Below are 12,581 nucleotides of genomic sequence, written 5' to 3'. Positions count from 1 at the left end.
AACTAAAGGTGGAGACTATGTTGAAAGATAGTGTTTTGTACTTTTTGATTTGGTAACTTCTTTTATCAAATAATGCTACTGTGCTTTTTGCACCTGTTGTGGTTTCCATGGAAATAAATAAGAAGCATTACTTTTGGAGTTAACTATGTATCTTTGCAGATTTACATGATTTCATCTACCAATTATATTATCCAATCAGCATGTAGAAAGAGGCCAGAATCACTAATGACAACATTTTTTAATATATTTTTGCAGCTCTTCGAGATGCTGGTAAACAGTCTATCAATAGTGACTGGAAGATAGAACATTCAGGAACGTTCAATATTGCTGGGACCACTGTCCATTATGTTCGAAGAGGTCTGTGGGAGAAGATTTCTGCCAAAGGTCCCACAACTTCTCCCTTACATTTACTGGTATGACAATATTAATTTTGTGTTTTATTTAGCCTTTTTTTCTATGAGATGTTTTCTATCCTCCTGGCCCATTGGCTAAATTTGGCACAGTACTGCCATTTCAAGGTTGAAAATACCATATTTTCCATTCAGAAGTAGAGTTTTGATACAATGTAGGGAGGAAAAGTTGGTAGCCAAATGACAAATCCAAAAGAGAAGATGAAGAAATGATGCAAAAATACTTCACAATTCAAAATTCCTTAATTGCAAGAAACTGTCTTGAATGTCTAAATAGTTTGAAATATCTCGTACCTAGGGAAGGCATCATCTTTTTAAAAGCACAGAAAACATAATTTCCTGGATTTGTTATGAATTTTGTTTTGCCTTTATTTTTGCTTTTGTTTTTGTTTTTGCTTTTTTAAATTTAATGAATTATTTTACCTGGGGAGCTTTTAGACCTTTATGTTAAATAAAAACATTTTTCCCATTATTCTGAGTTAGGTACCTCTAGTAATTTTTCCTATCAAATCTATCAGAAAACTCTAAAGGCTACTGAATCTTAGAATCATAGAATGGCTTGGGTTGAAAAGGACTTCAAAGATCATTTAGTTTCAACCCCACTGCCATGGGCAAAGTCACCATTAGACCAGGCTGCCCAGAGCCACATCCAGCCTGGCCTTGAATGAATAAGTTATTCTGTCAAGGTCTTCAAGATTATTTCTTCAAAGATTCTGTTGTGTTCTCATCAGTGCCTGTCCTCATAGGAATGTTTTCCTCCTCTGTAATTTACAGGTGCTGCTTTTCCATGACCAGAGCTATGGTCTACACTATGAGTACACAATCCCACTGGATCCTCCACCTGAGAATCAGAGCTCTAAAGTACCGGAACCTCTTTTCATGTGGACTCATTCTGGCTGGGAGGATTGTGATGCTGTATGTGGAGGAGGTAAAAAAAAAAACCAACAATGCAAACATTCAATGCATATGTATATACAGCATGCATATATATATATATATATATATATATATATATATATATATATATATTTACCCTGTATATATATATACACACACAAACTAGAACAAATGGTATATTAATATTTCAGACTCTGGTGGTCAGTGTAGTGCGTTTAATAGTAATGTGCCCATTGTAGCTGGTATGATTACATAGAATAATTGACATATTTCTTTCTGTTCTTCCTGAATATATTAAAAGAATAATGATAACTATAATGATAATCTTAATGATAATCTAGTTAAGATTCAAACTAAATAAAGTAGGTAGAAAAAAATGATAGTGAAGGAACCAAATCTCACTTCAAGATGCAGTTTCTAAGAAATACAAGTGTAAGAACTAGAACAAGAATAAAAGGTTCATGCGCATTCCTCTCTGTATTTGGAAATACTTAAGATAAATGATCTGTAAAAGAAATTTCAAACTTCAGAAGAGCTGAACCCCAATCTCAGATCAAATACATTAGTTACGTGAGTTGAGAATGATCCAGAAACATACGGAACAAATATAGCAACAGCAGATATTAGTATGCTTATGTAATATTTTTCCTATGTTTATGTTTGTAAACTGTAAAAAATGTGAATTTGGAAGAACTAAAAGCCAATATGAGAACAAATATTGGAATATGAATGATATTACTGTAGCAAAATCCTTTTCAATCAGTAACTGTTCAGAAGCTGGTTATTAGAAAATGTGAGGGATTTTTTAATGAAGGCAACCCCTGAGACCTTTTAATATGTTGTATAATTAATTTTTAAGACTTATACTGTGAGTAATATATTAATCATTAATACCTGTCTTTCATGCTTTGATAATCATAGCTGCTCTGATCAGCAGTTGTGAAAACTGCTATGCATCTTGTAATGCAATAAGAAAGCCTGGAAACACTTTACCTTCTCATAACAGCAACACAAAGAACACAGTGTTCTAGCTACTTTGATTCTGCAAACAGTCCCAGTGTCACGACAGATTACTGTAGTTTCCATAAACATGCCTTTTGTGGTTTGGTAAGAAAGCTTCTTCCCTGAAGGCATTTTGTACGTGGTACTAGTATCATCCTCTGTTTCTTCATAGTGCGCTCATATTCACTTGGAATATTCGTTCTTTTTACAGTTTCCTGAAGTATTTTTAGAATAATTGGAATGCTACCACAATCTCTCATTATTCCTTCAGATATTTTTGAAGTTACCTATCAATTGGAAAAATCCTAAAATGCACTATGCTGGTGATTTTTTTTCTACATTAATGCTTAAATAAATATTTAAGTGTTTTACTGTAATGTTTATTTTTATCATACCTTTCTCTGTTGTAATTGGCCATCACTTTTTATTATTGTTTGAAATAGTTGAGTTAATGCAAAGTTCCATGAAGGTTTTTTTTTTACTGCAAATATTCTGAAATGCATGTTAAAATTTTTTCCCACTTTAATTCTTCTTTTCATTTATTTAATATGAAGTAATAATGAAATAAAAATGACGCAGCTTGTATCTTGTGTAAATTTTTGTGCTTGAGCTTTTATCATCAATATTTTGATGTACCCAATTAAAGAATATAAATATCAGTAGTTTTCCTTAAATGTTTAAAACCTCTGTCAGGATGAAAGTACTGATGAAGCAATGTGACCTTGTGCATTTTTACATATGTCACTGGTATGCCACTTCTTGTGTTGCAGAAAAGCATTCTTAGTGTAGGCAAGAATATGGATGCAAAGTTGTATATGTAAATGAGGGAAAAAAGGGTCAAACGTTTTGAACACTGTATGTAACAGATAAGTTGTGTGTGCGCTACATATACAAAAACTGTGTAAAATGTCAGTTGTAGTCACATTGAAAATTATTATTTCTAACTTTGCTGCTTGGTCTGCAGGCACATTTCTAACTGCTAATAAATACTGCATTCTGCACGCACCATTTGTCAGTAAACTTCCAGATAGAAACAGAAAGAAGTGGTTATGAGGTTATTTTCTACAAACTGAAGACTTTAATTAAGGGGCTGCTAGTTTTCTAAAAACTATATTCCACTCTGATTACAAGCTCATGCTTGTGATAATTACTGCGTTTAATTCAGATTTCATACCTGTTCAAGAGGATCAAGTGTCAGTCCATGTGTAAAGGCAGTGTTTACATTACAGAACATGCATTAGGTCTCCACCAGCAGTAAACAGCTTCCTAAATGGTTACACTACAGATCAGACTGTATGGCCTTTTCTCTTTAGTGTAGTCTCCTTTCTGAAGGCCGCAGCTGCGATTCCCTTTACCTGAGTGTGGCCACACCTGCCAATATGCTACTAAACAGAGCAGAACTGCTAAAGTCAAGCAACGCAGGAAGGCAGGATTTGTTATTCCTTTCCTTTAACTTAACAAGCAAACATGTCTTCTTCCTGTGTGATTTTTCCACAATCTGTTCTCGACACTGAGGTCTTGGTTGAGGAGGAAGCAGTTACAGCAGTGAGATGTTGGGCTCGGAATATGACTTGTTGCAGGACTAAAACAACAATATTCTAATGACACTGGTACAAATATACTGGATTAAGAAAATGCATTCTTCCCTAAAAAGTTTAGTATCTCCCTTAGGCTTGCTGCTGTCTTTTTCACTTCTTTTTGCCAAACTGAACATAGAATAACTACATCTGATGTACAGATAAATTTTGCTTTCCTTTTTAACAAAGTTGTCTATTCTTGGTTTCTCTGCATACCTGCTTTATCTTCTACTAGGTGAAAGAAAAACAACAGTCTCTTGCACAAAGATTATGAACAAAAATATCAGTCATGTGGACAACAAGAAGTGCAAATATTTAACAAAACCTGAACCACAGATCCGAAAGTGCAATGAGCAGCCATGCCAGACCAGGTAACAGTGATTTGATTGTATCAGACTTATACCTAAATGTAAAAATCTCAGGTGCATTTATTGCTTCTAGCAATCAATGTGCAGTAAAGCCACACTTCCCAAAAGTTAGACTGCAAAATATGGAGGACGCTGAAACATTTAATGTTGTTTATCTTAAGTCTGAATTAAAGAGAGCCCTTAAGCACAGGACTCAATCAGTTATCATTCAAGAAAGCAGCTTGTTACTTTCTTTGGTAGAAGTTCTCACTGTGATGTTGAAAGTACAGTGAAATTGAAAGTAATTCAATTCAAAACAAATGTAATGCAAATACTGTTGAAGAAAGTGTGTAAAATGGACCAATAGACATAGCTTTGTTGTAAATCATGAAATATTAAGATCAATAAAATACAACATGTAATACATTGTAAGTAAGACTGAACTATTAACATCTGTGTTTCCACAGACAATTAAACAGTAGATAGATTTCTTTTAGTTATATGCATATTTGACCAGGTTAGCATTTTATTTTATTAATGACACCATACACTGAATTGATGGAAATGAAATAGTCTGCTATTCTTCTGAGGCACCGTATATCGCATTATTTAGACAGTCTGTGAATTGTAAATTGAGTCTTTAGACTACTAATAAAGAAAACTCAGTTAAATGTTTAGCTTTCTTACAATAAATGTCAGAATGTTGGAACAGATTTGTTAAACTTCAGTTTCCTAAAGATCTCCCTTGCAAATCTAACCTCCCGGGATAAACTCGTGTACTACATTAATGGCAGAATTTCTGATTTTTAACGGTACATGGCCAGTCTGAAGCTACAGAACATTTGGGGAAACTTATCTCCTAGAATGGTTACTTTCCAGGTATATGGATTCTGCCAAACTGCATCATCGCCTTATTTGCTGTGATTTAAGCGAAGCAACTTGGTTTACGCTTGATCCTAAAGAACATGAAAGAGTCTGAGCTCCTCTGGTTCCTTAAGAACAACACACAGGACTGATTCTGTTCTGAAATTGAGTCTTAAAAAAAAAATGATGGACATAGGTGCAGGGCATACATTTGACATATAGGTAGCCATAGAGATAGAAAATACAAGGCTGATTAGTGGACTGTCATATTTGAAATGTGTAACACTATTTAGGAGCTTTTCTAATTGGACTTGTAATGACATGAGAGTACTCTGAAAACATGGAAACTGATGAAGTGAGCATTAACTTATTCATAGAATCACAGAATAGTATTCAAGTTTAAAATATGTTAGATTAGTAATTAGTCTGTTTAGAGCTAAATGTTAAATTGAAAGGAAGGAGAACTTTTAGAAGTGTATCCTGACTAAGAAATTATTGGTAAGCAAAAGATTAAGCGATATAATGGGACTTCTTCCATCCTTCCAAGATTTCTTCTTACTGTATTGCCTGTATTTCTTTGTAGATGGATGATGACTGAATGGACTCCATGTTCAAGGACATGTGGAAAAGGGACACAAAACAGACAAATAGCCTGCACACAGCAGCTCAGAAATGGGACCTTGATCAGAGCAAGGGAGAGAGATTGTCTTGGGCCAAAGCCTGCTTCTGCACAGCGCTGTGAAGGCCAAGACTGCATGACTGTGTGGGAGGCGGGAGTCTGGTCTGAGGTGCCGCATTTACAGCTTATAAGCAGACACAATGATTATTCATTAGTATTTTCTGAGAGTGTAGGGCTAGCACACTAGCAAAATGTGTTTCAGAATCCTCATGCAATGATTTAGAACCAGGACTAGGAAAACAAGCTTGGAAAACAAGTATAGAACTACTACATTTTACCTAGTTAACGTCCTGGAACAGTTTCTTTTGGCCTATTTTCAAGTGGATGTAATCAAGTACATCCTGACTGTAGTAATGGCTAACTAGTGGTACGCAGAATTAAGACAGCTGCCAGCTACAGAAATGTGGGTTCAGACTGTGAGTGTCTGAGAGGGAGGTTGATCAGATTGTAGCTTCCATTTTACTTCAGAGAGGCCGGGAGTGAAGCTGAAAAAAAAAAAGAACATTCTCTTCCTTTTTCCAAGAGCAGTACAAGCACTGAGCCAAAGGGCTTGTAAATAAGATAATTTTGGATCCATTTATCCTGAAGCATTAGTGCGGGCTGTATGTTCATTTGATTTTCTTCTTCTAAGAAGCTATACTAATTCTTGTAGTACTTGACTGTGGAGGAAGAAGGGAGTTGTTATCACTGCTGTCTGGAAAAGCTGAAGGGGTTATTTAAAGCTGCTCCCTCCACTGGAAGAATACAGCAATTCTGAGTGTGCTATGAGTCCCTTCAGGCTCAGAATAAGAATAGCAGCTTCTGAATGTGGGTATACAGCTTTGTTTGGGTTTCTGTGGTCAGCAGCACAGGGAATATTTTCAAATAGAAAAAGCATGTGCTAAGATAGAGGTAAGAGGAGTAATCATCAGCAGTTGTTGGTTTGATACAGACATTTATAATGCAAAAGTTGATTGTGGGAAGAGTCATGCATGCTTATAGTGGTGTGAGAAGGAAACCCATGTGGTTTGGTTGATTTGTTTCGCTTGAGAGATAATAAATAAGCACGTTTCTGCTGGAAGAAGTGTATTTTGAAGAGAGAGGTGTTTCCCATAGACATTCCTACTATCACCATTGAACTGGAAGCTAGCCATTACTGCTTCCTGCAGTTGCAATTGGCTTGGCAAAGGAGAGTTTTGATCTACAAGCAGTGGGATGATCAAAAGCGGTGATAATGTTTTAAGAAGGAAATGGCATAATTTTTGGCAGAGTGGTAATAGCTGAAAAAAGCATAGATTAAGACCTTCTAGGGAACTCGAGGAGAGTTTTCACATGCTGTATATGCTGTGAATTTGAATTTTCAAATTCAGTCTGGATTCTTGCATTGGTTTAGAGTACTTGCTTTTACATTTTAACTTTTTTCTTCTTATAAAGGTGGAGTTTATTTGAAATTGATAAAGTCTTGTACTTACAGACTTCATTTAGTGTTTTTCATAATATTTCTTTTAATTATTCAAAGATTGCATTATGTTTTTACTGCAACTTTCGTTTCATCAAATCTTTTCTAAATGTTTCCTTATCCCAACACAGCTTTTAAAGCTTAGTTTTTTCGTAAGCAAATTTTTTTTTATCAAATTACATATTTTCACATATAAATCTAAAAATGATCATTGTGCCTCATACAGAATTTTTGTTCATGTGTTAGTTTTTAGCAAATCAAGTATCTGTGCAAAGATTGAAAGTCAGGAAATCATTGAAGTCCTGAAGTATTTATAATAGCTTGGCAGAAGTCATTGGCAGAGGCCTTTTGTAGAAACCTGAAAAACATCTTTTTCCAACAGTGCTCTGCAAAGTGTGGTAAGGGAGTACGGCATCGGACTGTGAGGTGCACCAATCCCCGCAAGAAATGCGTTTTGTCCACAAGACCTAAAGAAGCAGAGGACTGTGAGGACTATTCCAAATGCTATGTCTGGAGAATGGGAGACTGGTCTAAGGTGAGACATCCTTGATTCTGCTGTCCCATAGCATAATATATTCAAAGCTGAATTCTCCGTATGGCTTTTATTAGAGATCTAGAACCCTCCCAGTTGTGAAAAAATAATAATTAAAAAATAGTAAATAGAAAAAAATATTCAAAACATGAAGTCACAGTGTGACAAAGTGTAAAAGAAAAGTCAGAAATGTGAATTAGTTGAATGTTCAATATTGTGCAAATGTGATATATATATTTACTGTTTCCAGTAGGCAGGCCAAACTGTCAGAAACATGAAGAGTGTGGAATATATCAAGTGTTCATATTTGCAAATATGCTATTATTTCTTTTCCAGAACTGTTTGAAAATTCTGATAACACTTGATTAAGCAAAGTAGCAGTTATTTTGCCTGCGTCCTTTATTTTCTTTAGGCTTACTTTCTTGCTTGCATCTCACTTGATGTCTTACTGAGACAATGTATCAAACACATTGAATACTGAGTTTGGCTCCCAGCAAGAAGTTCCTGAATGTCTGGATAGCAGCATACAGGCTATCAATTGGCAGTGTGCACTGCATGGTTTGGTGAGGTACTCTTGTGTTTCTTTTCCACTTCCATCATAGGCAGGCAGAGGCCTAATGTTTGTTGTTGCATGTCCTAATTCTGTCATGCATTTCTCATTGTAATGTGGAATTTGTTTCAAGGGTTGCTTAACAAAATGGTTCTGGGAAAATAATTGAATTTCCATTACTAAACATTTAGAGTAATTTGCTTAGGTCATCCTACTGTGTCCCGTCTCAAAACTACCTCACAGTCTTTTTTTCCTAACCAGGGCAAGGTATTGTTTGCCATTTAGATGTAACCCAACTGTAAATAATTATAATAATTATACTCCAATTAAGATCATTTCAAAGACATTTTATCATGTTTGCAGAATTTTATTTGTCCACAATTCCAAGATGTACCTTTCAGCCTCATAAGGAAGCATGTTTAGCATAGTCAATTTCCAAGTACAACATTTAATAACTAGAAAGCACGTATTACTGGATTTTTCTGAACACCTGATGTAACTACCAGTTATTTCCTTGGTATAGGAATTTTGATTTCAATGAAATACATACACACAGGCCAAACAGTATCAGAAGACACTGGTTAGATCTGTGATTGAATGATCATGTTATTGGACTGGGAACCTGAACATCTGGTATGGTTTAAAATATTCAAAACACAATAAAATTCTGAAAAAAAAAAAAAAAAAAAAAAAAAAGTTGATAAGGTTGGTTGCTGCCCTATCACGGACCGTGCTTTAGCAGAGATATTCTAATTTATTTATTTATTTATTTATTTTGCTTCTGTTCATAACCTTGCAAACATCTCTTCTGCTTTCAGTGCATAACATTACTGCAAAAGCTTTTAAACTTGCTTGCATGGAGAAGTATTTAATGTATTTTTGGTTGTTTTTAATATGATGTAATAGCTGGAAACAAGGACTAAAGCCAGTAATGTATGACTGGCCAGCCTTCCAAGAATTAGCTTCAAGAACTGTATGGGTAATGAGTGTTTCACAGAATTCTACTTGTGAGCTCCCATTTTATGACTGTAGTGACTGTGGGGTACAAATTGTCACTATCATATTACTGCTTACTCAATTTTCTGGTCTTCTTTATGAGTTATTTTCAAATACTTGATTTTTTGGAATACCGTCATAGAAACTAGGATATAACCCCCTACCTTAGCTATTTCAGAAATACAAGTCAGTATAGCCATTAATTTTTAAGCAACAGCCAGAAGCAACTTATCTTCAGAAGCAGGGTTACTTTTATAAGAAAATATGTTTGGAAATAAGCCTAGTAGTTGCTTTTCCATACCACAGAATTGGAGAAAAAACTTGCATCATATAGCACTAGCAAGAACAAGAAGTAGACCATGTAGAAATGACCATTTGCTTTCTTAGCTGAAGCAGTCATTCAAATCAGCATTGCTGAGGCTATGTGAGGATGCTCAGACAAGTTATGCTGTATTCCCAGTGCCCTCTGAAGAAAAAGAAGGGCTTTATTCTCCGATTCAGTACTTTTCACAAAAGCCCATGTCATAGATTCATGTACAAGAATGTATTTCTTCCTGTTTAAAATTTACTGGCATTTCAAATGTTCTTCCTTCCTCCTGTCAAGATTTTAACAGTGTTACCTAAATTGTGCTTTAAACTTCAGGAACAGAATATGAGGGAATATTTTGTATGGAATGGTCAAAATCTTTTGAATGGTTAATAATAGAGCCTGAGTGTGACTTATGCAGCTGAGATTTTCTAGGATTTATACAAAAAGAATAGATACTTTAATTTCTCTGCGGAGACATGCGTTCAATTTAAAATATACTTGGATTTCCTTTTTTTTTTTTTTTTTTCTCCCCGTTACTATTCTGTTCCATTGCTAGAGTACATAGCAACATGAAGTCATGTCATACATATTAATATGTCTGCAATAGGGGAAACAAATGGAAAGCTCAAATAAATGTTAATCTTTGCTCACTGTTTGTTTCTAACTTAGAAGTTCAGTGTAGCCCTCTGTGTTCACTGTTTTTACTCTTCAGGATCATTCTTGACATTGACAGAAGGCTGTTCCTTTGAGCAAAGCCAAGTTCCCCCTAGCTAATGCCAAGACTTGGCTTGAAAAATTTAAATGACGCTTCTCACACATTGAAACAAGAGGCTTAATGTGATCCTTATTGGCTTTGCTGCTTCTTTTGAACTCCTAAGGCATAATTTTAAATGAAGCTTAAACTGTACTATTACTGGAAAGATAACATTATTAATAACCATGGTTGTGTTGTAATGGAATTAATATTGTTTTAGAGGTACAGTCACATTGAGATCAAATAATTCTTTTGCTCAACATTTTAACAATAATAGCAAGATCAAAGAAAACTTGACTACAGGCTCTGATAATTCAAAAAACACACAAATCCTTCTAAAATTCTGATTTAACTTATAAATATGCTGTATAACCTGAAACGTATGTATGCAGCATTAAACTCCTTAATAGCTCTTATTAGTCAGCAAGGTGGCTCAGTGTGCTAAAAATTTCTGTTCTCAACATCACTTGTACTCTGTGCCTGCCCTCGTGAGTTTGCTGTGAAACTAAAGGCTCAAATTGAAGTGCTGGAGCCACTGTCTTGAAACATTATCAATTTCATTCTTTTCTCTGTGAATGCTGTCCATTGGATACAATGCTGAGCAAAACGAATGTTTTCTCCAGATGAAGAAAGCTTATCACATTTATTATAGACTTAAACAGAACACAGTGTAGCTTGCTTGTATTATGAGCAGTAACTTTTGCTAATAATTTGTCATCTAAGGATAAAGAAATAAGCAGGAGGGTAGACAAATGAAATGCATGTGCAGTGTTTGTTAACACGTCTAGATGACTTACTAGAGAAATTCACATCAATGTATGAGTAGTTACTTAAATGATGACAGTACAGAATACTCAAAGGTTGTGTTGAGGGAACTTTATGTTGGAAGTTATATATACACGCATATATTTTGCTATTATCTGGAATCTTCAGAACACTGGTAGAATAAATGAAGCATAAGAGGCAGATGAATTTTGGAAGGGAGGACAATTTGGGAGTAGAGTACGTTTTGAAATTAATAAGAAAAATCTTAAGTTTGGTGTGATATTAGGCCAGAAACTTCTGGAGGCATTCAGCAAGTGGTAATAGGATTGAAACAATGGGCAAGAGAATAGAATTTAGAACCAATTTAGAGCCACTTGTAGAAAGTGAAGGAATATAAGTGTATGTGTATAGGAGTCAAAGCATATAATATGACGTAAGTGCCAAGATAAGATTTTGTAGAGGAATCTGGAAAGAAAAGATGCACTCAGTAGGGGCTAAAGAGGAAGTGACAGCTAGATTTCTAAACAGTGCCTGTGTATTAGGCTGAAGAGAAACAGTCGTCAAATACAGAATCTGTCATAATGATTCACATGGTTGGGGTGTATTTTGCTTTGTCTGTTGGCTGAAGAAGTTAGAAGGGGGATCAAAGTTGGATCTGATAATTTTTTCTTGTAAAACTAAAGGACATCTGAAGCCACTGCTCGGTTTTTACATCAGTAAATCTCAGAACTCATGTCCTGTTTCAAATTGTTTATTTAAGATAGTCTATACAATGCCCTCCAGGTAGTGGGTGAAAGGAAGATAATGTCTCCAGCTGTTGAGGGGAAACAGAATAAAACCAACAGTTGACTGAAAGATCTCTCGGTACAAAAAGCAGTTGTTAGTGACAATCATTGCTTTTCTTTTGTCCTGATCAAATAACACGTAATAATGTGAAAAAGGAAAAAAACAAATTCACTTTTTGCCAATTATTAAACCAAGTGAGATGTTCAGCCTTTAAACTGTGTGCTGAAACACTTAAACAATCCCTAAATTTTCATAGCGAATAGCTGATTTGCTCTCCTTCAATTAAAAATACAGAATTTGAATATTATTAATGTTGTAGCTTCACTGACAAGGTTGTTAACCTTGGTTTTATTCTTTAGATCCCAATCTGAAATTACTAGCTTTTTGTCAATCTAGGGATGGAACAGTATTGGCTGCAAGTCAACTATGACACTATTAATAGATTTATGTACAAAGAGAATATGTGAAACAATTGAAGTCAAAATAATTTTAGCATCATGTTAATAATGTTCATATTGATCTAATTATACAGTAAGTTTCCAGCAGGTAACGTATGTCTTTGTTTCAGAAATGAAGTATGAGCGAATCTTACAGAAGATGTCAATATAATAAAATCAGAGTGGGGAGATTTTTGTTCTTTTTCAACCACTTCTGTGATATTAGCTTGTTTTAGA

The 12,581-nt window shown here is 35.0% G+C and overlaps 1 protein-coding gene across 1 annotated transcript in view; it reads left to right on the top strand.

Annotated features, from left to right (window-relative positions):
* ADAMTS19 (ADAM metallopeptidase with thrombospondin type 1 motif 19) overlaps nt 1-12,581 on the top strand; it is a gene marked incomplete at both ends in the record, with an annotated part of 158,118 nt that overhangs the window by 129,224 nt on the left and 16,313 nt on the right. The window contains 5 exons of the mRNA XM_079548727.1: nt 256-413; nt 1,185-1,338; nt 4,122-4,257; nt 5,681-5,885; nt 7,597-7,749. Coding sequence (XP_079404853.1) covers nt 256-413; nt 1,185-1,338; nt 4,122-4,257; nt 5,681-5,885; nt 7,597-7,749 — 806 coding nt within the window. The remainder of the gene's footprint in view (nt 1-255; nt 414-1,184; nt 1,339-4,121; nt 4,258-5,680; nt 5,886-7,596; nt 7,750-12,581) is intronic.

The sequence above is a fragment of the Tetrao urogallus genome, assembly GCF_951394365.1.
Source record: "Tetrao urogallus genome assembly, chromosome: Z".
Lineage (NCBI taxonomy): Eukaryota > Metazoa > Chordata > Aves > Galliformes > Phasianidae > Tetrao > Tetrao urogallus.
Note: the sequence above shows the minus strand (reverse complement) of the source record. Positions and strands in the feature narration are given on the sequence as shown.